Source organism: Stegastes partitus, unplaced genomic scaffold (genome assembly GCF_000690725.1).
Source record: "Stegastes partitus isolate 25-593 unplaced genomic scaffold, Stegastes_partitus-1.0.2 Scaffold505, whole genome shotgun sequence".
Taxonomy (NCBI): domain Eukaryota; kingdom Metazoa; phylum Chordata; class Actinopteri; family Pomacentridae; genus Stegastes; species Stegastes partitus.
In genome coordinates, this window is record NW_007578236.1 from 4,458 (window position 1) to 31,178 (window position 26,721).

Below are 26,721 nucleotides of genomic sequence, written 5' to 3' on the forward strand. Positions count from 1 at the left end.
AATTCTCAGACAGACATCCAATATTCCTGATTAGAGAGGGATTATAGGCTTAAACAGATGACCACATAACATAACCATATCAGGGGCACAAACCTGGTCTCTTTTGGAGCCTTTCCTAAAATAAGGATTTGCATCTGCTGCTGTACATGGATATATTAAGCTGTTTTTCATGATAGCAGTTATTTAATCCCATCACATTACATAAGACGCTATGGATTTTTGTTCAGGGCTAAATCTTTAACTGGCGAGGGAGTCAACTTGTAATCCATTATGGTTCAGATGGCACTGATAGTAACATTGCGGAGGTCTCTACAGAGCTTAAATCTCAGCATCTTTTGCAAATTCCCCCCAAAAACAAACAGTCTCATGATTTCCAACGTAGAAACCACAGCACTACTATCTTTGCAGATCATTCTGGGAAAAGAAACACCGCTTTGATAAAACTAATATCCATCAGTCTGTAAAGGTTACAAAAAACTCTCTTGTACAAGCTTCTAACAAGTGAGTTTTGCTCAACTAAATCTGACATTTCTGGGCTTGTACTGTAGGGAAAAAGAATAATTATGATGTGCATGCATTACTGTTCTGACATTTTGAAGAGCAGATTTCTTCAATTAATCAAGAAAACACTCAGATTATAAAAATTGCAGCCTTAAGACAACCACAAGTCATCAGAGCACAATCGACAAACATGAAACCAAACCAGCCTACCTGAAATTCAGCTCTACGTCCATTCAAAAGCACAGAAAACAAAGCATAAATCACTGCTCATCTGCAAGTACTTCCCCACACAAGTTCAGCTGCATTAGCGGTATTCATATAACTCAGATTTACTGTCAAGTGGTCGTCGCTGCCCAGAGGACTGAACCAAATGTCATCAAGCAGCATTAAAGAAACCAGCGGCTTAAAACATTTAAATAATTAATCTGAAAGACTTGTGGCGTCAGTTCCCTGTAATTAAAAGGATTACAAGACTCCCAAACAGCACCAGAAGAGAAACCTGAGTGTTCCTCATACAAATGTGACCTGATGGAAAACATGGATATCGTTATACGTCACCCCGAGGCGGTTAGGGACAACTGGGAACGAGTGTTCAAGCAGACAAATCATGAATTTGCCTTAAATACGTCCTGCAGCTGATGAAAAAGCAAATCATTCTCATTATCTCCGGGTTAAACCAACAAAGCAATAGCACAGTCTGTTAATTCAAGTCATTCCTTGCAAAGCCGCTCAAAAAGTTGTTGAAAATTACAGTATTACAGTCAGAATTTTTGTTACTTTTATTTTAGAAAATGTCCTTTAAAGTGTGGCATTTCAAGTCACATTTTGTTTAAAATACAGAAAATACAGACAGTAGAACATGGATACAGCAAAAAAGGAAACAATGACAGAAAATAAAGCTAACAAGCCTTTCTGACTGCTCTAGTTTTCTCTTTTTGAAATGGAACTGAAGGCAAAGGAAGGAGGGCGGAAAAAAGAAAAAGGCTTCAGGGACAGGAGGGGAGGAGTGGGGGCAGAATGAGACAAGTTAGTTAAGGAAACTATGGTTGCTTTATGGTTCATGTTTTAAATTATTCTTTATAAAGTCTAATTTAAGATTTAATCTTTCCTCTTTCTTTTTTGTCTTTTTCATTTAATGGTATTTTGATCTTCAGGATCCAGGGCCCTCAGCGCTCCTCCTTGTGGTCTCAGACTGAGGACAAGGAATGCCGACTTAGTCTGGCAGTGGGAACAAAACCACCTGCGTCGCCTTCCCCGGCCGACCCACACTGCCAACTCAAGAAGATAAAGTGGAGTCCTTCTGTGTTTGCTGTGCTTGTGAACGTTGCATGGACTTCTGACTTTCCACGTCTCTAAAATGTTTCTCAACCTGCAGAGAGAGAGAGAGAGAGGGGAATAAATACTGATGAGTAATGTGGAGAACGATGCTGAGAGCAACTCGACTCTACTGCACTTGAGCTGTGTCTTGTATCACCTCGAGCTGCAAACTAGACGGTTCTTCTGTCTGCATCGTTGTACACATGTGAAGGATGGTTTTGCAAATTTTGCCGAATTTGTCTTAACTCAAAAAAACTGAATAAAATAAAAACAGCTGTGGTAATGGAGCAGGTAGTAACTGGGCTACTTTGAGAAGAAATCAGCACATGACTACACTTATTCACGCTGCAGCCTACTGTTTTCAAAATTCTGTTTCTTTTCTCTATGATTTCTTTCCCAGAGAGGTTTGTCTCAAATTATTCTACATCTTGCTCCTCTGTGATTGCAGGCTTTCCATGCAGCTGTTATGACCAACAGAGAACAGGTTCAGTGGTGGTTTTCGGCCACTCTTCAGCAAGTTCTGCATAAAACTTGTTTTTTTTTTTTCCGAGTACAGCCTTCAAGCTTCTGCTGTAATTATTAATAATAAGATATTTTATTTATAAAGTGCATTTCTGAACACTCAAATAAGAACAACATGCAATTCTTCTGCTGTCCATACTGACACTAAAAGTTGATTTTTTGGATGACCAGGCAACACACTTCCTCTCCATTTTGCTGGTTTGTTTCCACAGGTAGTGTACACGCCCGCTGGTGACACAGATGTAGTCATACTTTTTGCTCAGACCTGACTGAAATCTGGTTCTTACTGGAAACTGATATTTTAGTTCCAGAACAACTTGTCTGTTTTTTTTTGTTCAGAATCAAAGTTCCAGACATTTGAACCAAACTGCGCTTTCAAAAAAATAAAGTCTTCTCAGTGTGACTGATTGACTGGAACACTAAATGTGACAAAAACTAGTTTGTTTCACGCAAACCTCCTCAACACAAGTGCACACATTCCTACAACACATATTGACACTGTTTTCTGTTTAGAGGTTCTGTCCAAGTAAAGCCTAGTCCACTAATGTGTCATTTTGTTTTGTTTTTTTGACTATCCTTCTATTAAAAAATGTAAAAAGACAACTTAAGAGCATGTCAAAGCAAGACGAGGTGATAGAACTCTAACCCTAAATTATTGGCCAATTAGAAGCCTGAAAAAAAGCAATTACTGGTTAGCAGGAAGCCAGCAACAATGGTGCACTGAGAAAAGAGGGAAACATGTGGACGCTGGTGTTATAGGGAAGAAGTCACTGTACATTGATATGTACAAGTCCTGTTAGCGATGGTGTGCATATCAGAATCAGAATAAGAAATCATTTATTGATGCCAAAGGAGAAAAAATCTTGGACATACAACGATATGACATCGCAAGTCAAAACATTGTTGTTTTCACATTAACACTACAAAATGAGTATCCAAAGATCTTGGAGGGAGTTTTCCAAAAGCTTCCCTTCAGTGACCTAAAACTGTGTTTGCATGTGGACCATAGTTCATAGAAAAATTTATGTTTAAAAAACGGCCAAAATAGAACCGCGTGGACATGACTTCTAGCCCTGAAAAACAGGAACGCTTCACAGAGTGGGTGAATTTAAAAAGCAAGTCTTACGTTGTATTGCTGAAGCACTGCACTACGTAGTAGTTTTTCAGTCGCCCTTGCTGATAAGACCACAGCTCAGGTAGATGAAGGTTGTACTAACTTAGCTACGAGGCCAGGAAGCCCAGGAAAATGAAGTGCAGATGTGATATGAAGGGCTAATAATCAAACAGCAGCAGATGCTGAGATAAACTTTACTTTGATCTTCTCATGATACATGTGGCGTTTTATTTCAAATGGCACAGAGTCAACCGAAGTGTGTGTCTGCTACCAGAACAAAAGAGAGATGAGATCTGACTTTTTTCTACACTAAAGTTAGATGAGTTCACTTAGGTAAGGAACTTAACACAAGCAATTACAGAATGTCCCCAGTGGACCTTTGAAAGTTCGATTCTTTTTTCTAAATGCAGGAAATATATCAAATCCTCCATCCAAGAAGAGGCTGAGGATGGGATCTGACTTCTCAGGAGAACGAGAATTTGCCTTCAAGCAAGCAGTGATGCCAAAAGTCTTTTACTAAGAGCAGCTAAAGAAGAGCTTTAGATAAAATTGGGAAAAAAGAAGAAACAAAATCCTTTTATCTTTCAGTCAGAAAACAACATGATTAAAAGAGAGTACACAAATCACGCGTGCCATCTGTGTTTGCAACTCCGAAACTTCTTTTTCTAAAATATAATCTATGGATGTGACCTGCATCGTGGAAACAGGTGAAGTCACAGAGGTCGAGGGATTTAGAGATTTATTACACTTTATCCAAACCTGCATGCAGGTTGGACACACACATAACATTTTATTCGATATATAATGAAATTGATTAATAGTTCAAATAACACATGCAATGTAGAAGTAGAAAGCATACTTACTATTTTGCGTACATGACTTAAAGCGCTTCCCTCTTTGCCTTTGCAGTTCTCAACCTGGTAAGGCGGTGAGATTACGACGTCGTCCATCACAATAATGTTCTTCTCCTGCCATTTACAGTCTTTGATGCTGCAAAAAAAAGGAAATTTCATCTTATCTGTAGCTGAAAAAATGTTCTATTCATGAAACCAATATTTTCGGATCAGTGTTTATAACATTTAAGCCCCCATTTCTCAGGCAACACAATGCAGTAGAATTGTTGGGTGTCTCTCTGTAGTACTGTTTGACCTCACTACGTTTAGAGCCCTGAGATGACTTGTGCTGTGAACTGGTGGCATCTAAACAGAACTGAACTGAATTGAATTACAGCAGGTTAAACAAATGGGATGTTGGTCATGTGGTGCGTAATTGCTTGAAAGTGAAACTAACAGCAGATAGGTTTCATATTTCCAAGAAACAAAAACAAAATTAATTTAACACTTTGGAGTAATTCAATTTTCCACGTTTAAAAACCTTGAAACATCTAATAAAACAGAGCAGCAACAAAAGGTTATGACGGACGTTTTGTCATTAAATCATGGTGTGACCTTTTACTGAAGCTACATTTGTTCTTTAAAGTGGGAAAACGCCCGTACAGGTGTCCAGTAGCTGTCTGATACAGGCCTGAAACAGGCTGGGATCAGATATCGGAGACTAAAATCTGATACCATCAAATGCGTCACAAAACGGAAGATGTAAATTTGACACAAAGTTCATTAACTTCCTACAGCAGCCACGGGAGGGAGACATGACAGGAAACACTTGAATGTTTTGTTGTTTTAAGCTTAAAAAAATAACAAAAAACCCCCTACGATTGACCAAAAACACGTTTGACAGTTTCCACCCAGATCGTTTAACAGCAGGTTTCTTTTAAACCACAGAATATTTCTTGATCGACACAAAATGTAGTTAAACATTGTGTTTTAATGCCTTCAAGCTGCCTTTAAAATTGATCTGGATTCAGGCAAAACCTGACTCAGCTGTGTTAGAGAAGTTGTGTGCTACATAAAACTTTCTGCCTGAATTGCTACGACAAAAAGAACAAGTTTATAGACTTGTTTCCGAGGCCACACATAAAACACGCTGAAGAGAAGATGTCTAAAGTGGGGTTTTATCTCTGGCAGCATCAGGGATGGATGAGAGGTGAGGCGTTTTTATCAAGCCTCAAAATATATTTGTCACTGCTACAATTCGGGAAATCGCTTGCATTTTTATTCCCCTGACAACATATGATATATTTTTACTTTCTATTTACTTCAAAAATACATTTCTATGTGTGTGTCTAATCCATATAGCGTTTTTCTCTGGGAAATAAAAGCGCTGGCAAATGCTGGGGAGCTTGAAGGAAATGACTGGGTCTTCTGACAATTTGTGAGATATTCAATGAAAAGTGCTCACAGCTGCTGCACAAAAACTGTGGAGCGGTCTGAAATAAAGACGTTGGGTGCAGTGCTTTTTCTCTGGGTGGCCACATACGCTCTCCCCATTTAGAACTAATTTTTTTTAAAAAGATGAAAAAAATGATATGTGGACACTTAGTTCAGATCAGCAGTATGTTTCTGCTGAACTGTTGGTTTTGTTTTGAATTGTTCTCTTGAATTTTTGTTTGGACTTCCTCCTTTTGACACTGGGAGGAGAGTTAAAGGTCTTCATGAATCCATTCTGTTCTTAGCACCCAAAACAACACCCAGGACTTGCGTCAGACTGAGTCCAGATTCTGTTTCATTGAGCAGGATCCTGCTTAACGGTACAATCCACTGTATTTCTGCAGTGTAGCATCGTTTATGTGGAAGTAAAATGTGTGTTTTAAAAACAAGGGGGCGATATTAAACGAAGTTGAGGGAAATTGATGAGTATCATTCTTAGAAATAACATTTCTGCTGCCCGTGCTGTAAAACTTTTGCTGACAAACAAAATGCAGCACTGTTTCTACTGTGTATGCAAATAATGACCTAATCAATCAAATGTTGATCTGTTTAAGATATTCCAGTGTCTGTTTCAGATAGTGTCTGAATGCCCTCTGGTTTCTTACTGAGTGCGTTAGTAGTATCAGGTAGGAGGTCCATAGGTTGTTTGAGAATAGAACAAGAAGACCTTTGAGGTGAAGTCAGTCAATAATTGATAGCATAAAGGACTTCAAGTCGATGTTGACCCTGCTGACCTGATGAGTGACTGAACAGCAGAATGAAGTTCTTACGTTTTGTGAATAGTCTGGAATAGCTGTTGGCCCTCCACAGAAACCCCAGCACTGATTGCATAGGCTTGGGACAGCTTGTCCTCCTTTTCTGTCCGTGCTCGATTGGCAAGCTGTGAAGAGCAGAACAAAAAGCACTCTTAACATCAAATACTTGCTTTGAAACGGAAACAGCTCCTTGTTTTCGACTGTAGTGAGAAAAAACTCGGGCCACTTTCAATGCAGTCTGGTTTTTAAGGTTTGAATTCGAGAAGCTCAGAATTTTGGTTCCATAGTCCAGACTCTAGAAATGGACTCTTAGATTAACATACCAGGATTAGAACAGTGACTCAACTATATGAATGTACATTTCACACTTTCACTCATTTGCATTAACACTTATTCCCACATAGGACCAGAGAGGGCAGAGTTGATCCAAGTATGACAACACCTTCAACACATCGCCAGTTACTCACACGGCTAAGTTTACACCAACTATTTATTCTGCTAATATAAAGACACATCTATAAACATACACAGACTGTCATTGCTGCTGTGTCCCAGTCCAGTGGCTGGATCCTCAGTTGTCTGTATTTCTAGATCAAATGTGTCACCTCATGGCCTTCAGCAGCCCATTGATGAGAGCCAACTACGTATTTCTAGGAGCGTTCGGGGCAAGTCTTTGACCACTTGTAAAGTCAGAAAATATCACATAACATTGAATCTACCAGGTATTTGCAGAAATGTGGTCAGTCACTGACAAAGTGTAGCTGAACTGAATAAATAAAAAGGCACTGCAAGATGTTTTTTAAAAAGTTTAATATGTGCTGTGGAGAAAACTTCACAACTCACCTTACTGGCCTTTTGAGGAAAAAAATGGTTGTTACAGACATGGACATTTTTAACATCTAAATCCACAGGCATACATTTAAGGGGAGATGCAGAGGATAAATCCTTCTTGATATGTAAAACTACTGCATTTGTCCTGTTCAAAAAGACAAGAGGATCAATGCTGGCCTACAATCTTGTGCAGGTTAAGCTTTTGTGAGCCACTTCTTCTAGAGGATCCAGGCCTTAAACTGAGTCACAGTCCAGACTAACTAATGAGCACCTAATTCAAATGTTCAGTTCCTGTGTAACTGCCGATTTATCCGACACTGAAATTCATCACCCACCAGAGTACATCAAGGCACAAGCCTACACATGTAAAGAAAACAAACAGGACTTACCTTGCTAACATTCAGTGATGCTAGTGGGGGTGGAGTCTCAGTGCGGTCATTTATTATGTCCACATCAGAAACATAGGCTAAGTTGATCAGGATGACGTCGTTGAGGTTTGGCTTACCACTGGAGGAAGCACATTCTTTGGAGGCACTCAAGTCAAGGCATTTACAGAACAAAAATGATTATTGTCACCAGACAGCTGAAGGACTTGAACGCTGCCAGTTAGACTGCACAGAGACACTTGGAGAGAGAGCACTGGCTGCCCAACACTGACAGTGAAAGGTAGTGCCAGTTACAGCATGTGACTACCAAGGCAGTGCTGCCACCTGTAGTATCCACGGATGAATGGAGGCTTGTTAAAATCCTATGGATATATATACAGCTGGGGAAAAAAAAAAGTCCACTTTCTGAGATTGTGGAGACATTTCTTAGCTGAGTACTTCACTAAATCAGTTGTGGCAGCTTTACTGGCTTGGCCTCCATCCACAATTAATTCTGACTTATTTTATGAAGTGCCCCATTAATAAATTCGACTCAGCCACAGGTTCTGGATCATAAAGCACAGTGGTAACAGGTGAAATCCTACGTGTCAGGAGGACATTCTTAAAATACACATATTGCAAAATTCTAAACTTACATACACACCTGAAAGCTTAGATTTCATAAACGCACATGGTCCATGACCACTAACAACAGCTTTCAACATACATCAGCTGACAAACTGCTCTGTTTTGTTTTTTAAGACACTGATGCAAAAACATAGAAGACAATATCTATTACGCATGAAAAGGGGCGGATCAGCCTGATCGTAGTTTCACTCTGAGCGCTACTGCACATCATAAATCTAAGCTAGGACTGCATGATTTATCACTTCAGCATCGATATCACGATGTGATGCTGCAACTTGCTGAAATTAACAAAACTCACACAGTTCTCATGTTTTATAACTAATTTATAAGAGGCGCCTGTCTGATAGAACTCTACTCCAATTTAAGGGCTCTTGAATATACACTTATTTTTAAAACTTTAAACATGCAAAAAACATAATGAAAACATAAAAAGGAAGATTTGGTTGCAAACAAGAAAGGCAACTTATGTAAATAGCATGGCTAGAGAAAGGAGGACATTTACAAAAAAACAGGTTCTCTTTGGGCAGTTTCTTGCAACATGAAACGACACAACTAACTTGTTTGACCATTTAAAATCAGCACAATAAAGCTCTGTATGACAAACACGAGCCAGATCTGAAAGCCACCCAGAGCAAAAAACTATTTCTGAGGCCTTTGCCAATGTCATACCATATGTGAAAGATTCCAATCTGCTTTTTAAATTTATTTATTTTTGCCTTTAATACAGATGTACTGCCCCTCAGAACCACTCTAATCATTCTAGACCAACTAAATGATTCCAAATAGAGTTTTTAAAGTTATTGGACAAAACATCCTGTATTTTGTATATCACAATGTCAGTTTTCTCCAATCAGCCCTAATGTAAAAGAAAGCTTCAGGTGATTGTCCAGGATTTACTAGTGTGCAGTCTGATTATGGTAAATACACTAAAGCCTAATTTGAGTGCCAAAAAACTTAAACAGAACACCATACAAACTGAACTGTCAAAAGGGTTAATACAAACCCAAAGGCCTGCACTTCCAACAGTCATAAACCCTCACTGTATTAACTTCATTCATTTGATGTCCACAGCTTTGACCACGTTAACTAGATCGCAACGTCTGTACAAATCATGAGATGATCCCAAAACTTCAAATTCTATCACATACATCCACACACGCTCCCCATGAATGGGTGTAGACATGTTCACCAGCAAGCTAACGTTGGTTGTAATTGACACAAGATGCTGCCCCAACTGAATCGCGTTGAAACAAAACGGCATATGTGGCACAATTCATCCAAGAATTCCAGTGTCACCAGATTCACATGGGACAGGGGAGAAAGGCCAGCTGATAAGCCCGACAATGCTAATACCGTTAATTGAGCGAGCTAGTAGCGCTAGTGTGGGGTTGACCGAAACTTAGCATGTTAGCAAGTGAGCTAACAGCAACTTGATTGTAGCGTGGACGGGCACTCGGTGTCCATTCATCCCCGGCTTTTAAAAAAATAACCATTAGCACCTCCGAGTAACGGCACCACAAACTACGGGAGGTAAATACGCGCACAAGAGCCGGAGCGAGATGCTCTGCATGTCAGTTAGCTTGCTAACTAGCAACGGTTTGTGCCTGTTGAGAGCACACAGCCATGATGCCCTTACTAGGATTCGTTGCCAGATAGTGATCCATGTTGAGGTCTGGCAATACAATGAGTGGATTCAAAACACATGCACTTCCCAGCAGATAACCTAAAGCCACTAAATGACCGGGCGACACCAACAGCGTCCTTAACACATAGCAGATGGATGGGCACCTAGCTGCCAAATTAAAAATATTTTAAACGGACAAAGATATGTAACTCAGCTACCACCAATTACGCCTGCGCGGATCACTATTTGACATATTTTCGGTTACCCTACGGGCCCTTGCAGCCAGGCAGGCCAGCGAGCCATCCGCGGCCCCAAACCAACAAAGGATACTCAGAGTTAACATCTTGGACTGGTAGTCAAACGCGACCACTTCTCCTTGCAGACGTTGGCCCAAGCAGGTGAGGCAAGAGACATGGCTCCCGACGCTGAAATACTCCCCCGGTCCAGGAGCCGCCATCTTCTCCGCCAGGAAACCGGAGCGCCTGCCTTACGTAAAGCGACGCGATGTCGTAGCGAGACGGAACCGGGGCGTGTCGAAGTACGTCGTGTTGTGGTCGTTTAATCCAACGCGATGAATTATTCTTCTCTCTAAATCGATTTAACGTCCTTCTGTTTCACTAAACCGTCCTCAAAATGTTCTGACTGCCGATTAACGTTACACCTAATTTTATTCTTCGATTTTTAAAGGTGTGGCTTTGTCCCCCATTCAACCGCCTTCCAATCACACAGCGCCCCTTGCTGGAGGTGTGGCGGTACTACATGTGCATCTGCCGCGCATCCTGATGTCCACATTGAGGGTTTCATTTTGATTTTCACCCACACACTCTCGTACATGTGTCGGGAGTAAAACGTAGGAATGGAGGCGGTTTATACTCAAGGCATTTGGATGGCCGAGAGTCTCCAAGAGAGGACGAGAAGCCAGGAGAGGTTTTGGCTTGTTGTGACTCACATTGGAGACCCCAAAGCAGCCTTTCTGCTCGTCTTTCCTTTTACATATTTCATCAGCAAACGAGCCGGAGTGGCGGTGCTTTGGGTCGCAGCCATATCGGAGTGGTTGAACCTGGTGTTTAAATGGTAAGGCTACAAGCAGCGGAAGGCTTTTTAACCGTGCAACTTAGCATTTGCACTGTTAGCATGTAGCTAAGTAAACTTTTCCTATGAAAGTTAGAGGGTGTTACTTTTATATAAAATGTCATGTGTGGTTTTTCCTCTTTTAGTTCATATTTTTAACAATGAAATTAAACTTAAATTTTGTGTTTTAGCCTGTTGACGTTATAACTTCCGGGATTTGCAACGCAGTCCAACTCAATATACTGTCCGAGGCGAAACAGAGAACAGCGGAACCTTTCATCGACAGTGCAATATAGAAGTTATTCGCATTTTCCCGTGATATGAGGGTTGAACGATGAATCAAAAAATACTATTAAAATTATAAATTTCCCAACAGACCTCAGTGACATTACTTCTCTCCATCAACCTCCCCACTACAGACATCACAAAGCATACTTGAACTTTTAAATAGGATTAATGTTAATATCTCTCTTCACATTATAAGTTGTTTACACCACATTGATTTTGCACATTCCTGCAAAATCTGTACATCTGTTTTGCCTAAGTAACATTATGAAGATTTTTATTACTTTTGTAATGCCTTGTATTTGCTACACTTGCTTTTTATTTTAATTTTTTATTTGCTTTTAATTACTCCTGTAACCCTTACTGTATATTTCACTTGCAAAACTTGTTGCCCCCCCCCCCCCCAGTATACACTAAATCACTAAATCAGAATCCTTATATGTGAAAACCGACTTGGCAATACAGCTGATTCAGATTCAGATGTGTCCCAACATACCATTGTAATTTAAAGCTTTGTGTTGCTACAGAGAAGCCCCAGCCTGTAAATCATATTCTCTAGACACAAGGAAACATGCTAGTTTGGTACAGCAAAAATCACATTATTATTTCATGTTTGTTGGAGTGGAAAAGAAATACAAACCAACCATTCCTACACAAGTAGTGACTCATATCGCAACAGCAAAATTTGTCAAAAATAAACGCAATATAATTTTGTTCGCCACTGTTTCCTAAGACCCTGTTATTAGAAATGGGGATTGAGTGTCAGAAAGTACTCCTCACTGATCACAAACATATATAAAGATGAGTTGTTGAAATCACAAGTATAGATTTAATCCAAATGAGGAACATGTTAAGCATTATTAAAACAGCATCTGCACACAAACACACAAAGTGCTATTCTACAATGAATGCAGATGGAATAAAAACTAAAATATTACAGATGAAATGCACACTTCTTGCACATATCTTGACTGAAATATTTCATATTTTGTTAGTTTCCAATTGCCATAGCCTTCAGACTCCACGTATTTTATTACCAGGTTCTGTGGGAGTAGATAGAGACAAGGTTTAGGAGAAACTGGCAAAAAAAGAGCTCAGGATTGTGGCAATAATATTTTTTAACACATTGTTTGTTGAGCTAAAGCAAAACCATTTAGACACCCTAAAATATAAACATTTTGGTTTGAAATGTGGGATAAAGTTAATAAACTCAGGGAGTGATGTAGATTTACAACTTACAGATAAAAGTATTGATGTAGAAAAACACATTAAAAAGCATCAGATAAATGTAGGGCTGAAGGATATGCATAAAAAAGTCATGTTGTGGTTATTTTTGACAGATTTGATCGATATGAACCATTTTTGTTTCATTTCATGTGGAAAATAAACTTAGAATGATGATGGGATTTTTGCTGCTGTCTGCACCAAACAGTAATGTTCCCTTATGCCTGGAAAATATGATTTATACGCCAGAGCATCTCTGTAGAACCAAAATACTTCATTTAAAATGGTGTATTGTGACACTTTTTACATTTATCAAAAACCTGCAGTTCCTCAGATTGGACACTGCACTTGTACAATTACACAAAGTAAACAAACAAAAATCTGTTTAATATCTAAAATCTGAACAGCACATACAGTCATGATGTTATAAACTGCATATAATGGTATGTTATACATTCATTACAGTTTCCATAAATACATCTGCTGGTATTTGGTGTAAATCTTTCCTTTACCCAGGATGCTGTTTGGAGAAAGACCGTTCTGGTGGATCGGTGAGTCACGCCTGTTTGTCAACCAGCAGCCCAAAGTTCACCAGTTTTCATCCACCTGTGAATCCGGCCCAGGTGAGAGGTCCTCAACTCTAACTAAAGCAAGCATGAGTCATAGACAGTGCACTTGATTCATCATACAGTCAGAGCTCCAAAGTTGGCATCTGTCTCTCAGGCAGTCCGTCGGGACATGCGATGGTGACGGCAGCAGTGTGGTGGGTGGTGGTGTCCTCACTGGGACCATTCCTGTACTCCCGTACTCGCAGGTTTGCCCCTTTAAAGCAAACATATAAGCTATTTTTGTTAGAATGTATTAATAAGTCTCCTTTTCTCTGTGCCGTCAGTGTGCTGTTATCAGCTGTTCCCTACCTGCTCTATGTGGTGATGCTTGTTCTAGTTGGAATTTCCAGGATCTTCATCCTCGCCCACTTCCCTCACCAGGTCGTCGCCGGCTCCTTCACAGGTCTGAAAGCAGTATCACGCGCAAGCTGGAGAACAGACAGGCTCCTCAGTCTCAGTATACACAACAAGAGTTTCTTAAAGATGATGATGCAAAAAATTACATTAATCCTAAAATAACCTGAAGATTTCATGCTGATTGAACTGCAGCATTTCCCAAGGCTGCCTCAAACATTTAAATACGTTAACCACAGTTTAGATGCTTTAAAACATCTCTGACGTGTAAAAAAACATTTAAAAAGTACATTTTTTGTTACAAATGATTGACTATATCCTGTCAGGTTTCATTCTGGGGGTTGTTCTGAGCCGCAGAGTCCCAGAAGGTCGCCCCCTGTTGTTCTTCTTTAGCCTCAGCATCGGTCTGATGCTCGGTGCCCTTACGCTCTACGCTGGATTACAGCAGCTGGGAATCGACGTCTCCTGGTAAGCGTGCAGTGATTCTTTTAAGTGCATAACGAGCTCTGTGATGTGAAAAAGCTCGACTGGACGTATTCTATTCATCCAACAGGTCCATTGCTTTGGCTAAGAAATGGTGCAGCCAAGCAGAGTGGATTCGTTTGGACACAATGCCGTTCTCCTCTCTGACTCGAGACTGCGGGGCCCTTCTGGGTTTGGGATTGGCTCAGTACTGGAAGCCCGGCGGATGGTCCCTGCCTTGGGCTCCGAGGGCTCTGTCTCTGGCCTTTTCATCCATGGGACTGTACCACGTGAATCGACTGCCGCTCCCGATCCAGCCGCAAGGCCTCTTCTACGGCCTGATCTTCGTCAAGTTCGTCATAGTGCCTCAGATCGTCATGGTGCTCGTGCCCGGGCTGGTGCACCTCGTCACACACAAGAAGAAGAAGGACTAGAGATGAATTCCTCCACATGCCAGACATGTCTTTCACACTTCCAAAAACTATGGATTCCTTCTGAGTTTCTGTAAACACTTTAAATGTCTCTTTCGGGGCTGCTGCTGTGGGTGAAGGCTTTACTTAGCACTCCAGTTTGATTCTTGATGTCTTAAAGTTTACCTTACAAGATTTATTTTTACATTTTTGTTGAGTTTATATTTCTTTAAGTGTTGGGGTTGGAAATTTCAATGTACTACATTTGTGTTAAGTGTAACAGAGTCATAGTAAGTGTTATTGTAAATTCTACAGTATTTTTTTCCGAAATTACAAGCTTATAACTAGAGACTCTTTGTAAGGAAAGTGCCGCTTTAAAGCTTTCTGCATCAAACAGTATGATATACTACTGGAATAAACGATACTTGAGGCGGGGGCTATCTGTCAGCACAAGAACACTTTAGAAAAAGATATACTCTCGTGCAATTTCAATCATCTGCAGGCACTTAAGGAATGTTTCAAACCTTAGCCTTGAAAGAAAATGCACTTCATAAAGGTCTGAGGGCTTGAACGTTGTTAATAAAGCGAGAATAAGTGGTCAACAATGTGCAATATTCTTGTATCTTAATGTACAGAAGTTTGATAATCAGTTGACACACTGTTAAACTGTTTTGTGGACCAAAATCATCCAAAATGGAAAACTACAGTTGTGCATTTTACACAAATCAGTAAAATAAACGACTGACATGCAGGACGTGTTTCAGTTGGTAACCATTTATAAATATGTCCCCCTCCCCCCCTCCCCATACATGTTTGACTGTACAGATTACAATCAGTTATCATGAGATAAAAACACATTCTTTTTTATTGTTTTTAATTAAACTTTTTATCACAGCGATCTGAAAGCTCACATTTACAGACAAGAGAACTCTGCTCAGCAAGCAAATACATTAAAATAAAATAAAAGAACCTTTTTGTCTGGTGAGGTTGAAGGAAAATGATAAGGATAGTTCAGGGATAGCAGTCTCCTTATCTTAATCCGAACGTCGTATCACACACCAGAGACACTGCTATACATGTTTCTGCTTGAGCTCATGGAAAGAATAGAACATGCATCAGACTATTTACAGCAAACTAATATACACAGACAGCTTTGAAACCATACACCCTCAAATATCCTCAACTGAAAAAAAAAGTTGTTTTTAAATTAAGTATGATACAGTTTATACCTTCATTTCTGTAAAGATAAGTAGGGCATCTCTCTGGGAGCAGGTGAAACTGAGGATGAACAGGAGACAGTCGGGAAGAACGGTCTCTCTCTAGATATTCTTAATCAGACATCCAAAATAAAATGTTACAGACAAATGGTCTATAACCTTTCCCACATAATATATATAAATAACTTGAATATTCTCATTATTCCACATCTCTGTAACCCAAACTCTGCGTGTCTGGATACTAAAATTTCAGTCTTTGTAGATTTATTTTTAAGATGTGTGCAAAACCAGTGGATTAAACTGGCGGATTTAGAATTATAGGACTTTAATGGATATTTTCTTTAATAATAATGTGGAATATTTGAATATGATTGGCCTCTTGAAACAGACTTGCTGAACTAACGAACCCGAGCTGGACGGAGCGAAATAATCTGAGCCAGTATATACAACTTGTGCTAGAAAGTCTATACATCTTCACCGGTTTTTAAAAACATTGTTTGCTCTTCATATTGTCATTCATCACTGCGTTGCAAATCATATAATAATAGTGTCTATGATAGTCTGGTATCAGCGGTCAGACGTCTGACCGATCGCACACCCACGTTCTCCAAATTTCAACAATCATAACAACAAAGTAAGTAAAATACATAAAGTGCACCCTTAGTTTTAAGAACTTAACAGGCATTTTTAGTGCAGAAGTGGCTGAATAAAAATGGTGAAAAGGAAACAAAATAATGCAGGAGAAAAGGGAAACGTCTGTAACGGTGGTCGTGTATGCATTTGCTTGCTTTTAGTCGCTGAGCACTATCTATGTTAACCCATCGCTAGCATGAAGGAGGGACAAAGGCCAACTTTGATGCTCGTGTGCCACATGATAAAATCACCTGCTGCAGAATTTTTCTATTTGTCGCCGATCTGCATCATTCAGTCGAAGTTTATTCAAGCTTGTCTTGTGCAAAACTGGAAGCAACTGAGGCTTTAAGCTGTTTATAGGATCAGATGTTAAAGCAAGTGATTTGTTTACTGGCAAAGAGCGAGACTAATATGTCAGAGAGGGCTAAGGCGTTGACAGTTTGTTTAACATCCAACATAATACAGCACGTAATAAGGTCTGTACGAGAGTAATGAGAAAAGAAGTACAAAAAAAATCATAAATTATGTGTTAAAATTTGTGGAATTTGGTTAAGTGACTGGATTAAATCAACAAAAACATCCAAAACTTGATGTAGAAACTGTGTGTAGCAGTTGGATTTTCAGACTTTTAAAGGTGCATAGACACAAAATTGATATTCTCGGTAGGATTTGAAGCTATTTTGTGTGTTCAAGTTAGAGCTGAAACAATTTCTTAACAGAAAATTAATCTTTAACTAAGAGTTTTCAAGCATAAATGTCAAACATTCTGTGGTTCTAGCTTCTCCAGTGTGAGGATTTGCTGTTTTCATTGTAAACTGAAGATCTTTGGACGGTCGGTTGAACAAAACAAGACCTAAGAAGTTAAAGAGGAAATTATTCTGGGTGTATTTAAAAAAAAACGTATCAAAAAAAATAATCTGCAGGTTAACGCATGTTCTTGCATTAAACCACAACAAAAATCTTTTTTTATTTTTTTTTTTATTTTGACACAATAGAGGTAATTATATCATTCAAAGTTAGTCTGAGTCCCTCATTGCTTTCACTGGTCGCTTTTCCACGTACATATGATTAGCAGTGTGACACAGAGGCAGGGTTAACGGAATAAAATTCAAAATGCAAACTATGTTTTGTTTTATTTCTATGTACAATATATAACTTAATTATAAATATTGTCATTTTTCTCTAAGTACTGAGTTGTTGAGCCATTTGTATTTTCTGAGCAATGTACAGTATTGAACATATAATATTGTATTACATAGAATAGAGCCTACTAGCAACCTTGGTTAAGAGCACACTTTGAAAGAACAGAAGATGGATACAGAGTCCACAAGTAGAGTCCGATGAGTAGTACTTTCACTCTGACAGTCCCGCCTGCTGTGGCCACTCGTGTTGTGCCACACAACGTTTTGGAAGTGCACTGGTCTTTGATTTAGAATGAGATCAGAACTCAGAACCCTCCTGTTATCCTACCTGTGTGCGGAATATGATAATGAAATAATCACTTCTCACTGTTAGTTATGTTTTTCATATAAGATAATGTCTAATACCCTAATGTGTGTGTTTGTGTGTGTGCCGGCTGTGTGGTTTCCTCTGATTGGATCTGCCTCTCGTGAGTTCTTTCAGACGTCCATCACACAAACACAGGCCACATCTGCTGTTAAGTTAAATATTTTTTTTTTTCCACTAATAATCCCAGTCCAACCATCCAGTCACAGACAGGCCATTACACATTAGACTCCACAAATGGTCTCTTTGGTTTGATGGGGGAGGTGGGGCCTTGGGTCCGGGAGTCACGTGAGAGCTGGCGGTACATGTTGTCCTGGTAGGCCTGTGCCACGGGCAGAGTCCTCGCCACCTTCACGTCTGGGTAGGTGGGCACCTGGCTGACCCGCTCCAGGATGTCCCCGCTGCCTCGGGAGCCATTGGCCAGTTTGCCCAGCGACTGCGGCTGGGTCTGGGAGTAGTAGTCCTCCTCCAGCAGGTGTCCGTTCTGGGCGTTGTTGGTCTTGTTGTAGTAGGCGATGTTGCCCAGCGAGGCGGGGGGGCTGTAGGTGGAGCCTTGCTGGACCAGCTGGCCGGGCGAGGTGGGGCTGATGGCCGAGTCCATGGACGTCATGGCCCGGGACCGCGAGGGCTGATGCAGGTACTGCTGAGTCCGCGCCGTCTTGTCTATGATGCCCATGAAAGGCGTGTTCCGAGAGCGGGTGGTCTCGCCTTGGTACAGCCCCCCGCCGCCCTGGGAGGGGGAGATGGGCGAGATGTCGTCACAGGTGCGCTCGTATGTGGCTTGTAAGGGGATCTCCATCTGCTGGATGGAAGAGGAAGGCCTAAAGCTGGGCGCTAAATTAGAGGTGGATCCAGTTGAGATGTTGTTGCTAGACGGGGAGAAGCGAAGGCCTACACTCTGAGAATGGATGAGAGGCCTGGGGGTGGGCACATGCTGCTTCATCTCAGTAGTATTGGCACTCACGGGGCGTCTCACCATATGGGGGATCTCAGGAGAACCCAGCTGGCAGGGGGGCATGGCATTGGCACGCTCCAGCACGTGCTCAGACACTGGGTAGTAGGCGGCCGACTGGCTGCGGCTGATTTGTGGCGTCTGGCTGTAACGGATGCCCCCCGGGCCCCCGCTGCTGGCGCGGTAGGCAGAGGAGGGGCGCTGGGGTAGTTCATCCTTCAACAGGCTCGACTCCATAACCCCTCCTCGGCCGCCGTGCTGACAGAGGGCCCCAGAGCTGAGGCTGGCCTGGACTTGTGGCATGGAGCGCCCATCCAGGGAGGGCTGGTACACCAGGCGGCTCTCCACGTCCACCGAGCCCCCCTGGTAGCGACCACCCATGGAGTGGCCCATCTGGCTGCCGTAGCTGCTGTTTCCCATCACGTTGCTGGGCTGGTTTGTGCGAACTATTTGGGCTATAGAAGGCTGGAGGCGAAGGCCTTGGGCTTGGTGGTGTTGGGAGGACAGTGAGGGCTGCGAGCTCAGCTGGAATGAACGCTGGCTGCTCATCTTTGAAAGTGGGGATTTGGGTCGGCCTGGGAGCTGCTCCGTCTGGTAGCGCACAGGCGACCCAGACTGGGACCTGTACAGACAGACGCTTTCTACTGGTGGACTGGCTCTGTACTGAGCAGCCCTGCGTAAAGGGGAAGGCGGCGGGCTTTGGTGATCCATCCCCTGACCCCCGGTACCCATAGGAGGCGGGCTGAAGCGGTAGGACGGCTGGTGCACTGGGGAGGTGTGAGGTGGACTGTGGCGGTAATGGGAGTTCTGGTGTGTCGGGGAGAGGGAGGGCGACGTGGACTGGTATGTGCCTCGAGTTGGGGAGGACATGGAGGAGGAGGTGGGGTGATACTCGTAGGGCTGGCCCATGGGCGAGCCTCCACCTAAGTAGATCTGATCTGGATGTGTGGGGGACAGCGGCGGGCTCTGAATGATGGGAAGGCTGGAGGGGTTGGTGAGGGACTCGGGTGGAGGCAGACCCATCGACATGGCCTCCAGCTCCTGCTCCAGGTAGTCCTCGTCCTCAAACAAGTCCTGGACAGGCTCCATGTCCTCCAGACGGGGCTCTGGGGGAGGGGGGAGAGGCATGGACAGGGACAGGGACTCCTCCTCTTCAGGGGGAGGCGTAGGAGGAGGGGAGGGTGGAGGCTCCAGCTCCAGGTCCTGCTGCTGGTGCTCGTCCTGGGCGAGCTGGCGACACTCCTCCTCCACCCTCTGGAGCAGCCGCTGGATTTCTCTGTTGTTGGGGCACTGCTTTATGGCTTCATTCAGGTCCTCTAAGGCTTCAGGAAATTGTCTGGAAAACAGGAGAGCGATGTTATTTTGGCGGATAAAGTTGCCTGAGACTATCGGATGCTGGAGCCACACCGCGTGTAGACAGCAATGCAGCTGCAGAGACTCTTTAAAATGTATAGAACAGAGTGGAGGATTACAGGAAGTATTTCTGTGAGCTGTAGAGGGATAAAAGGAGCGAACCTGCTGCTACGCTTGGCGCGTGCTCTGGCATAATATGCCTCGTATGATTTTGGTTTCAGTTCAAGTGCCTTCGTAGCAAATTCCTCTGCCATCCCAAAGTCCTGGAGAGATTGAACAGAGGAGAACGCGACTGAACAACACACAAAACGTATCAAAACGTGTCCAAAAGCATCATCACCGTTATTGCTAAATGCATAATGTCTCAAATCTAAAATACGCAGCTTTAGTAGAAAACCTTTACATGTGACTTACGTTCATTTTCCTCCGACATCGGGACAGATTGAGGAAGAGCGATACTTTGAGTTCCCTGAATGTCTTGAGGTCCTCGCTGAAGCCTTCGCGTGGAAACTTTTTAAGAGCGTACTGATAACGTTGCGCAGCCTCCTTCACCTTCCCCTTCTGTAAAATTTGCACAGAAGCAACACGTGATTTTAATTGAGCGTGCAGTCCCAGTTTATTCCACATATTTACTTTTTTAAAGCATCCTTCAGACTCTTTATTTCTTCTTGCTTCATATACCCCTAATGCCATTTTATGTTGTTTCATACATTTATTTTATTATCTATGTTGTTTTGCAAACTTGAGACGCACCAGCCAGAATGTCACTGTGTATAAATACAATGACAATAAAGCATCTCATCTTCTGTGAAAGGAATCCGGTTTGTCCCGTCTTTACAGTGAAATAAAAAGCTAATCTTTCACAATGTAAATCACCAAAGCAAGACAAAGATTCATTTATAAATCCACAAACATAATCCATTCTCAGACTGAGCTCATTCTGAAAAATGGGATGCTTGTTTTCACTGTGTGTTACGTTGTGGGGCCTTAAATCTATTTGTGAAGAGAGACTATTGTCAAGTTCTGACATTCTAATACCAGTAAATACTGAAATCCTTAAAGTTATTTTTTTGGCTTTTGTGCCTTTATTGGATAGTGTAGTCAGAGAGAGACAGGAAAGTAGGGGAGAAGAATAGGGGGAGGACATGTGGGAAAGGGTCATGAGCAGGATTCAAACTCATGACCTCCACATTGGGACTGTAGCCCTGCACAAGGGACGCCAGCTCAACCAGGTGAGCTATAGCAGCGCCCATAAATGCTGAAATCCTACATGCAGAATCATAATTAGCCTCAAGTTTACCATAATAGTCTAGAAAAAAAAGTTTATTTTATATGCAGTGACCCCACCACATTTCCGTAACAGAGAATTGTTGTCGCAGATAGTATTTATCACGCTACAGATTTATCTATAAAGAGCCCATATTATGCTTTTGGGGGTTTGCTTTTTGTTCCAGATTTTTTACTGCATATAAAACTTCTGTAGACGTCCACACCAAAGGGAGTTATTCTCTTCCATTCTCTCTACCTGCATGAAACACCTCATTTGATTTCCTTCCTACTTATTAACTTCATCATGTCACACATCTACTTAGTTCTGCACACCCTCAAGCAAAAACAACAAACAGCTTCCTCACAGCGTGCCATTATTTCCTCACTCGAGCTGCTTCTGCTCAGGGTGCATCCCTAAACTCAGAGATCTGGGGTTAAATCATTAACTGCTTCATTTCACTGGGCCGACAAACCAATCTGAGCATTTTGAGCGAGACAGAAAGCTAAAACATTTCATACCGAGGGTGAGAAGAGGTGCTGCAGAAGTGCACAGTACGAGGAAAATAGTGTGTTTTTTGAACATTAACCTCCTGAACCCCAAGCAGTTTCTGGATGTCTTGTTGCCTCCGTTATATTTTTACTAACTGGTGACTCATCTCTCGCTGCAATATATGGAGTCGTGCACTTCTTTGGAAACAATGAAACCATGGCTGGAAGGAAAAAGAACTCAAGAATGTCCTCTGTGCTGTATAACACAGAATGCCATAAACAATTTTTTAAAAACAAATAACTAAAGTTGGATTTCTTTGATTATTTATTCTACAAAATATGAAATAAAACCTAGAATCAACATGTCCTACATCTTTTAGCGCCCACTGGTGTTTCCAACACTGACAAAATGGTGGCATTACATGCTATAGATATATTACTACTATAAGTTTGTTTTCATAACACAGCCTGCAGTTCAGCCAAGAAATCACAGAATATTTTTCACATGACTGAATTGAAACACTTATAGCTTTTCAGTAGCATTAAAAAGTGCAGAAAGTTGTGGTTGACGTGGTTCAAACTGGTTGTTTTTTTGCAAGTTTTTAAATAAAAGATATAGAATACAGCGATTTTGGTGAAATGTCACAATGTTAAGCCAAGATTTGATTAATTTTCCAGACAAAATGTCCCATCAAACATATCTATTTCAAGGAAAGTTGTTGTCTTTACACTTTCTGGCTCTGATAAATGGAGAGATTTGGGTATTTTTGTTGTCAGGTTCTGAGGTTTAGAAGGTTAAAACATGTATAAAAGTAAAATTAGAAACCTTTAAATGTGTATAATACAGGCTCTTTTAATTGTGTGAAATCTGACTCTGACCTTGTAGAAGCTGTCCCCCTCCTCGATGAGTTTGCTGAGTAAGATGATCATGATGTCGGGTTTGGAGGTGGCCATGGCCCATGTGGCTGGACCTGAGTAACACAGGAAGGAGCAGATGAAGAAAAAGAAAAAGACTGTGAGAAAGACACACAGCAATAATCAGAAGAGGAGGAAGGAGGGAGCGACTGGGAGTCACACAACACACGACAATAATAACAGGAATGAAGACAACAGCCAAAATGGGGAATGGAAGAGAAAAAAGACAGGCAATCCACTGCAGAGAAAAAGAGTACGAAAATATGCCGTGACACCTCGAGAACATTGTGGTCTCGCTACGGGACAACAGGCCTGGGTCAAACACTATTTGCCAGTGTTGTTCCAATCCTGCTGGGAGTTGCATTTAAGTGTTCTGAAATTCAAATTAACTGTACCAAATGTGTGCAAATGTTTTTGGCCCAGGCAAACCTAGCGTAGAAATGGAACGCAAAAAAAATAATTAAAATCGAACTGTGATGTTTTTCTGTTAAGACACACTTGCTGTCTTGTCAAGAAGTGCAGATGTACAGCAGTTGTTTGTGTTGCTGACTAATTCAAGAAATGTAATCTGCTCATAAAAAAAAAAAATGTTTTTTTTTTTTGTTGAGAAAAGAATCCCTGCAGACTGATTTGTGACAGAAAAATCAAACACAATCTCTCGACCGAAACTGATGCATCTTTGTTTGTATCTGCGCAATCCTTGACACATGTAAACACACACAGACACACACACACAGCACAGAGATGAGGAGGATCTTGCACAAGGAGGACACGGGGTGGGAAACAAAAAGAAGCAAGCAGGAGGGATATAACGGAGGGGGGGTGTGGGGGGCTTCTGCAGGCGTTAGCTGTCCCCCTCTGAGCTGGTGGTGAGGGTAGGAATGCTGCTGACTGGCCTAAGCTGACACTGAGAAAAAACGTCTGGAGGATGGACGGAGCAGAGCGCAGTGGTTTAATCGCTGCGGTCTGCAGTGGTACAGAAGAGTTACAAATACATGCATTTTCCTGCTAAATCTCGCAAGTGTGATTGAAAAAAAGGGGAGGAGGGGGCTTTCTGTCATGCATCTGTGGGATGGAAGGTCAACACCTCAAATACGACGTCACAGGCTTGGAGGGAGGCCGGGCATGCTGTCATTAACCGCTCGGGCGTTAGCATCTACCTCTAGGGCAATCCCGACTGCATCCCTGTCAGTGCTAATACGTCTTTCGTGTTATTATTTGTCAGTTTTGAGAGTTTTGGTAGCTAAGCTCGCCTGCCGACACTTAGGACGACACAGACAACACAGAGAGAGGAGATAGAGCTGTCAAAATGCCTGGTAGGGTGAGAAGTCGACAGCCTTGGCTTTACCTCGGGGCCGACTGGGCAGCGTCTGACATCCTGGGGCCGGAGAGAGAGGCGAGGGGGGAGGGGTGGGAGGAGAGGAGGAGGAGGAGGAAGGAGGAAGGAGGAGGTCATGAGCAAAAAGGGAAAGGAGTGGAAGTGGGAGGGCAGAGCAGGATGAAGGTGGTAGGGGCAGAATTGCCAGAGAAAAAACAGGGGTGTGGGTGTGCGGAGGAGCGAGAGGATAGAAAGAGATAGAAAACAGCAGGAGGGTGAAAAGAGAAAGAGAGGTGATGGTGGTGGTGATGGTGGTGGAGGAGGAGGAGAAGTGAGAAAAGGAACACAAGCAGCAGTGAGAAGCGGAGATAAGTGCCTCAGCAAAATAAAACAAAAATAAAATAATACAGATAACCAGCAAGCGCTAATAACAACCTGTCTCTGAGCAACCACAGAGGGGATAGAGAGAGAGAGAGAGAGAGGACGTGATTGAGGAGAGAAAAAACAGCGAGATAGCAACAGAGACAAACTGACAGAGAGAAAGTGAGAGAGAAAAGCAAAACAACACAGTAGTACAATAAAAAGAAACACACATCAGAGCCATAAATAGCCGAGGAGAAGCGGCACGGTGCAGCAGTAGGGGGGTGGATGACATACAGTAGCACAAAGTGGTTTATGCTACATGGAGACACAAACTTGAATCCATGGCTTTTGTTGCAACATAATGCTACACAGCGCTCTTTAATGACCAGCAGGAAGAGTGTACTTTAAAAAAAAAAAAGGGCCTTTCATCTTCTCTCTTGACGGTCTTTCATGCAGCACATGCTTGAAGTCCATTTACATGAGCTTTTCAACCAAAATATATGTACAACCTCACTTCTCAGCAGGCAATAACCTTTTATTGCTGGACAAAGATGCTGCACTTGGAGTCTTTTTCTGTGCTAAACTGTTGGCTCTTTGAGTCTGGAAGCTTCCTCTTACCTATCTTGGCTCCTTTCTTGAGCAGGGCGACCACCACTGACGTGTTTCTGCAGCCCACGGCCCTGTCGAGAGGACGCATCCCGCTGTAGTCTACGTGCTCTATCATGGCCCCGTGGTCGACCAAGAACTGGACCTGAAAAGACAAAGAAGCGTCCAAAGAAGTTCATATCCCGCCTGCTCCAGAGTCCAATTAGAACTTTTTATTTTTACAGTAAACTAAGAGCAACATTTAAAACCCAATGTGACATTTTAAAACAACCTGGAGGAACTAAAACACAGTGCATCCCTGACAATATCGTTTTAGTTGCACCCGAACCGATATATCGCTCAGCCAGTATTATTGGACTCTATTTCCTTTCACAGATCGGCATATATGTTGTTTGATAGAAAAACTTTCCATTTTTTTTGCAGAACATAATGCAGAGAAAGATGCTGGTGTTAATTTAGAAATGATGTCGACTCCAACTCCATTGCAGCTATGGCATAGTTACTAACTAGTTTGTGAAATACGTTCCTGGAGAGTTAATAAACAATGACCCCATCGTTCATTTTTTCAGAATACAGAAGGGCTTATTAACATCTTGCGTATGTATATAAAGATTAGATAATATATTAACATACTCCCTCAAAATCAGTATCGATGTCGGCCCCAAAAATCAGAATGTTGGTCGGAGTTTAAACTGCACTCATTCAAACGTCGCTGAACAAAGCTACGTATCTGTTGATGTGCTAAAAAGATTCAGTGCTGGTAGTGAGTGGGGACAGGCTTCGTGATGTGAAGCCTCATATGGCATCCTCAGGTGAGTCAGAAGAAAAAGTCCTCACAGTTATGAAGCTGGAACACATCTTTTTTTTTTTTGTTTTAAAAATGACTTGCTTGAAAAGTTAGCTTTCAAAATAGTTAATTAGAACTCTGTATATAATAATGGTTATTATTTTTCCATTGTTAAATATGTGTGCAGTGCATTTTTTTATGCTAAAGGTGCCATGTTTGGCTATAAAAAAATTATATATATATAAGCATTAATAAAAGACTGACCTAGAAATATAAAATTAAACTAAAATTGAATTTATTTTGTATTTTTTTAAACCATATGTTGTGCAATAAATCAAACAAGAAAAACACCATATTTCACATCCCCTCTTGGCCAACATGTTACCATTATTGGAGGGTAAGAAGATCTGTAATTTCCGAGACTCATGGATGGCTCTATGAACCTTTTAAATACAATTGTTATTATCTTTTGCATATCTTATGTTGTTTACATCACACACTATACAATTTTACACATTGTAATCAGCACATTTCTGCACAATGTCAATATTTCTGTTACTTAGTTTTACTTATAATCTCTTGGAAATGCTAAATTTGTAATTCTTCTTATTTGTCTGGTAACCCTTACTGCTAACTTGCAACACTCACTTTTTAAAAAAGCTTTAGTAAAACTGATTCTGACCACAGCCCTCATTAAAGGAAACACTACATTAGCAGTTTGTCTTGGAGGCTTCAGAGAGATTTTTTTTTAACACGATGCTCAAGGATCATTTTTGATATCAAGACAGTACTTTTTAAAGAATATAAATACACTTAAACAAAGAAGACTAAAGGTAAACACAAGCAGTCGTACAAAAAGTAAATAAACTAGTGCAAAAAGATATGTCTTGAGTAG

The 26,721-nt window shown here is 41.6% G+C and overlaps 3 protein-coding genes across 4 annotated transcripts in view; 1 reads left to right on the forward strand and 2 right to left on the reverse strand.

Moving 5' to 3' along the window:
* Positions 1-1,256: 1,256 nt before the first annotated feature.
* lsm12b (LSM12 homolog b) lies at positions 1,257-10,514 on the reverse strand. The gene is made up of 5 exons (XM_008287523.1): positions 10,335-10,514; positions 7,757-7,890; positions 6,552-6,661; positions 4,318-4,444; positions 1,257-1,870 (listed from the first exon to the last, which is right to left on the reverse strand). Exons 1-5 carry the CDS (start codon positions 10,459-10,461, stop codon positions 1,778-1,780), a joined length of 591 nt encoding a protein of 196 aa, XP_008285745.1. The 5' UTR covers positions 10,462-10,514; the 3' UTR covers positions 1,257-1,777.
* A 261-nt stretch (positions 10,515-10,775) lies between these two features.
* Positions 10,776-15,169, forward strand: g6pc3 (glucose-6-phosphatase catalytic subunit 3). The gene is made up of 6 exons (XM_008287524.1): positions 10,776-11,078; positions 13,101-13,207; positions 13,308-13,398; positions 13,477-13,595; positions 13,873-14,014; positions 14,100-15,169. Exons 1-6 carry the CDS (start codon positions 10,861-10,863, stop codon positions 14,440-14,442), a joined length of 1,020 nt encoding a protein of 339 aa, XP_008285746.1. The 5' UTR covers positions 10,776-10,860; the 3' UTR covers positions 14,443-15,169.
* An 88-nt stretch (positions 15,170-15,257) lies between these two features.
* The window catches only part of tanc2b (tetratricopeptide repeat, ankyrin repeat and coiled-coil containing 2b), a 166,876-nt gene continuing 155,412 nt past the window's right edge, over positions 15,258-26,721 (reverse strand). For both annotated transcript variants that reach the window (XM_008287525.1, XM_008287526.1), the window contains 5 exons: positions 25,052-25,184; positions 22,717-22,808; positions 20,494-20,640; positions 20,242-20,342; positions 15,258-20,062 (listed from right to left, as the gene is read on the reverse strand). In XM_008287525.1, coding sequence (XP_008285747.1) covers positions 17,992-20,062; positions 20,242-20,342; positions 20,494-20,640; positions 22,717-22,808; positions 25,052-25,184 — 2,544 coding nt within the window. In that variant the 3' untranslated portion in view covers positions 15,258-17,991. The remainder of the gene's footprint in view (positions 20,063-20,241; positions 20,343-20,493; positions 20,641-22,716; positions 22,809-25,051; positions 25,185-26,721) is intronic.

Coding starts and splice junctions, on each gene's coding strand:
- lsm12b (XM_008287523.1), bottom strand. CDS start 10,461: ATGGCGGCTCCTGGACCGGGGGAGTATTTCAGCGTCGGGAGCCATGTC. Junction 7,891..10,334: donor GTCCAAGATGTTAACTCTGA/GTATCCTTTGTT, acceptor GTGCCTCCAAAG/AATGTGCTTCCTCCAGTGGT. Junction 1,871..4,317: donor TAAGTCATGTACGCAAAATA/GTAAGTATGCTT, acceptor CTCTCTCTGCAG/GTTGAGAAACATTTTAGAGA.
- g6pc3 (XM_008287524.1), top strand. CDS start 10,861: ATGGAGGCGGTTTATACTCAAGGCATTTGGATGGCCGAGAGTCTCCAA. Junction 13,208..13,307: donor CACCTGTGAATCCGGCCCAG/GTGAGAGGTCCT, acceptor TCTGTCTCTCAG/GCAGTCCGTCGGGACATGCG. Junction 13,596..13,872: donor CGTCGCCGGCTCCTTCACAG/GTCTGAAAGCAG, acceptor ATATCCTGTCAG/GTTTCATTCTGGGGGTTGTT.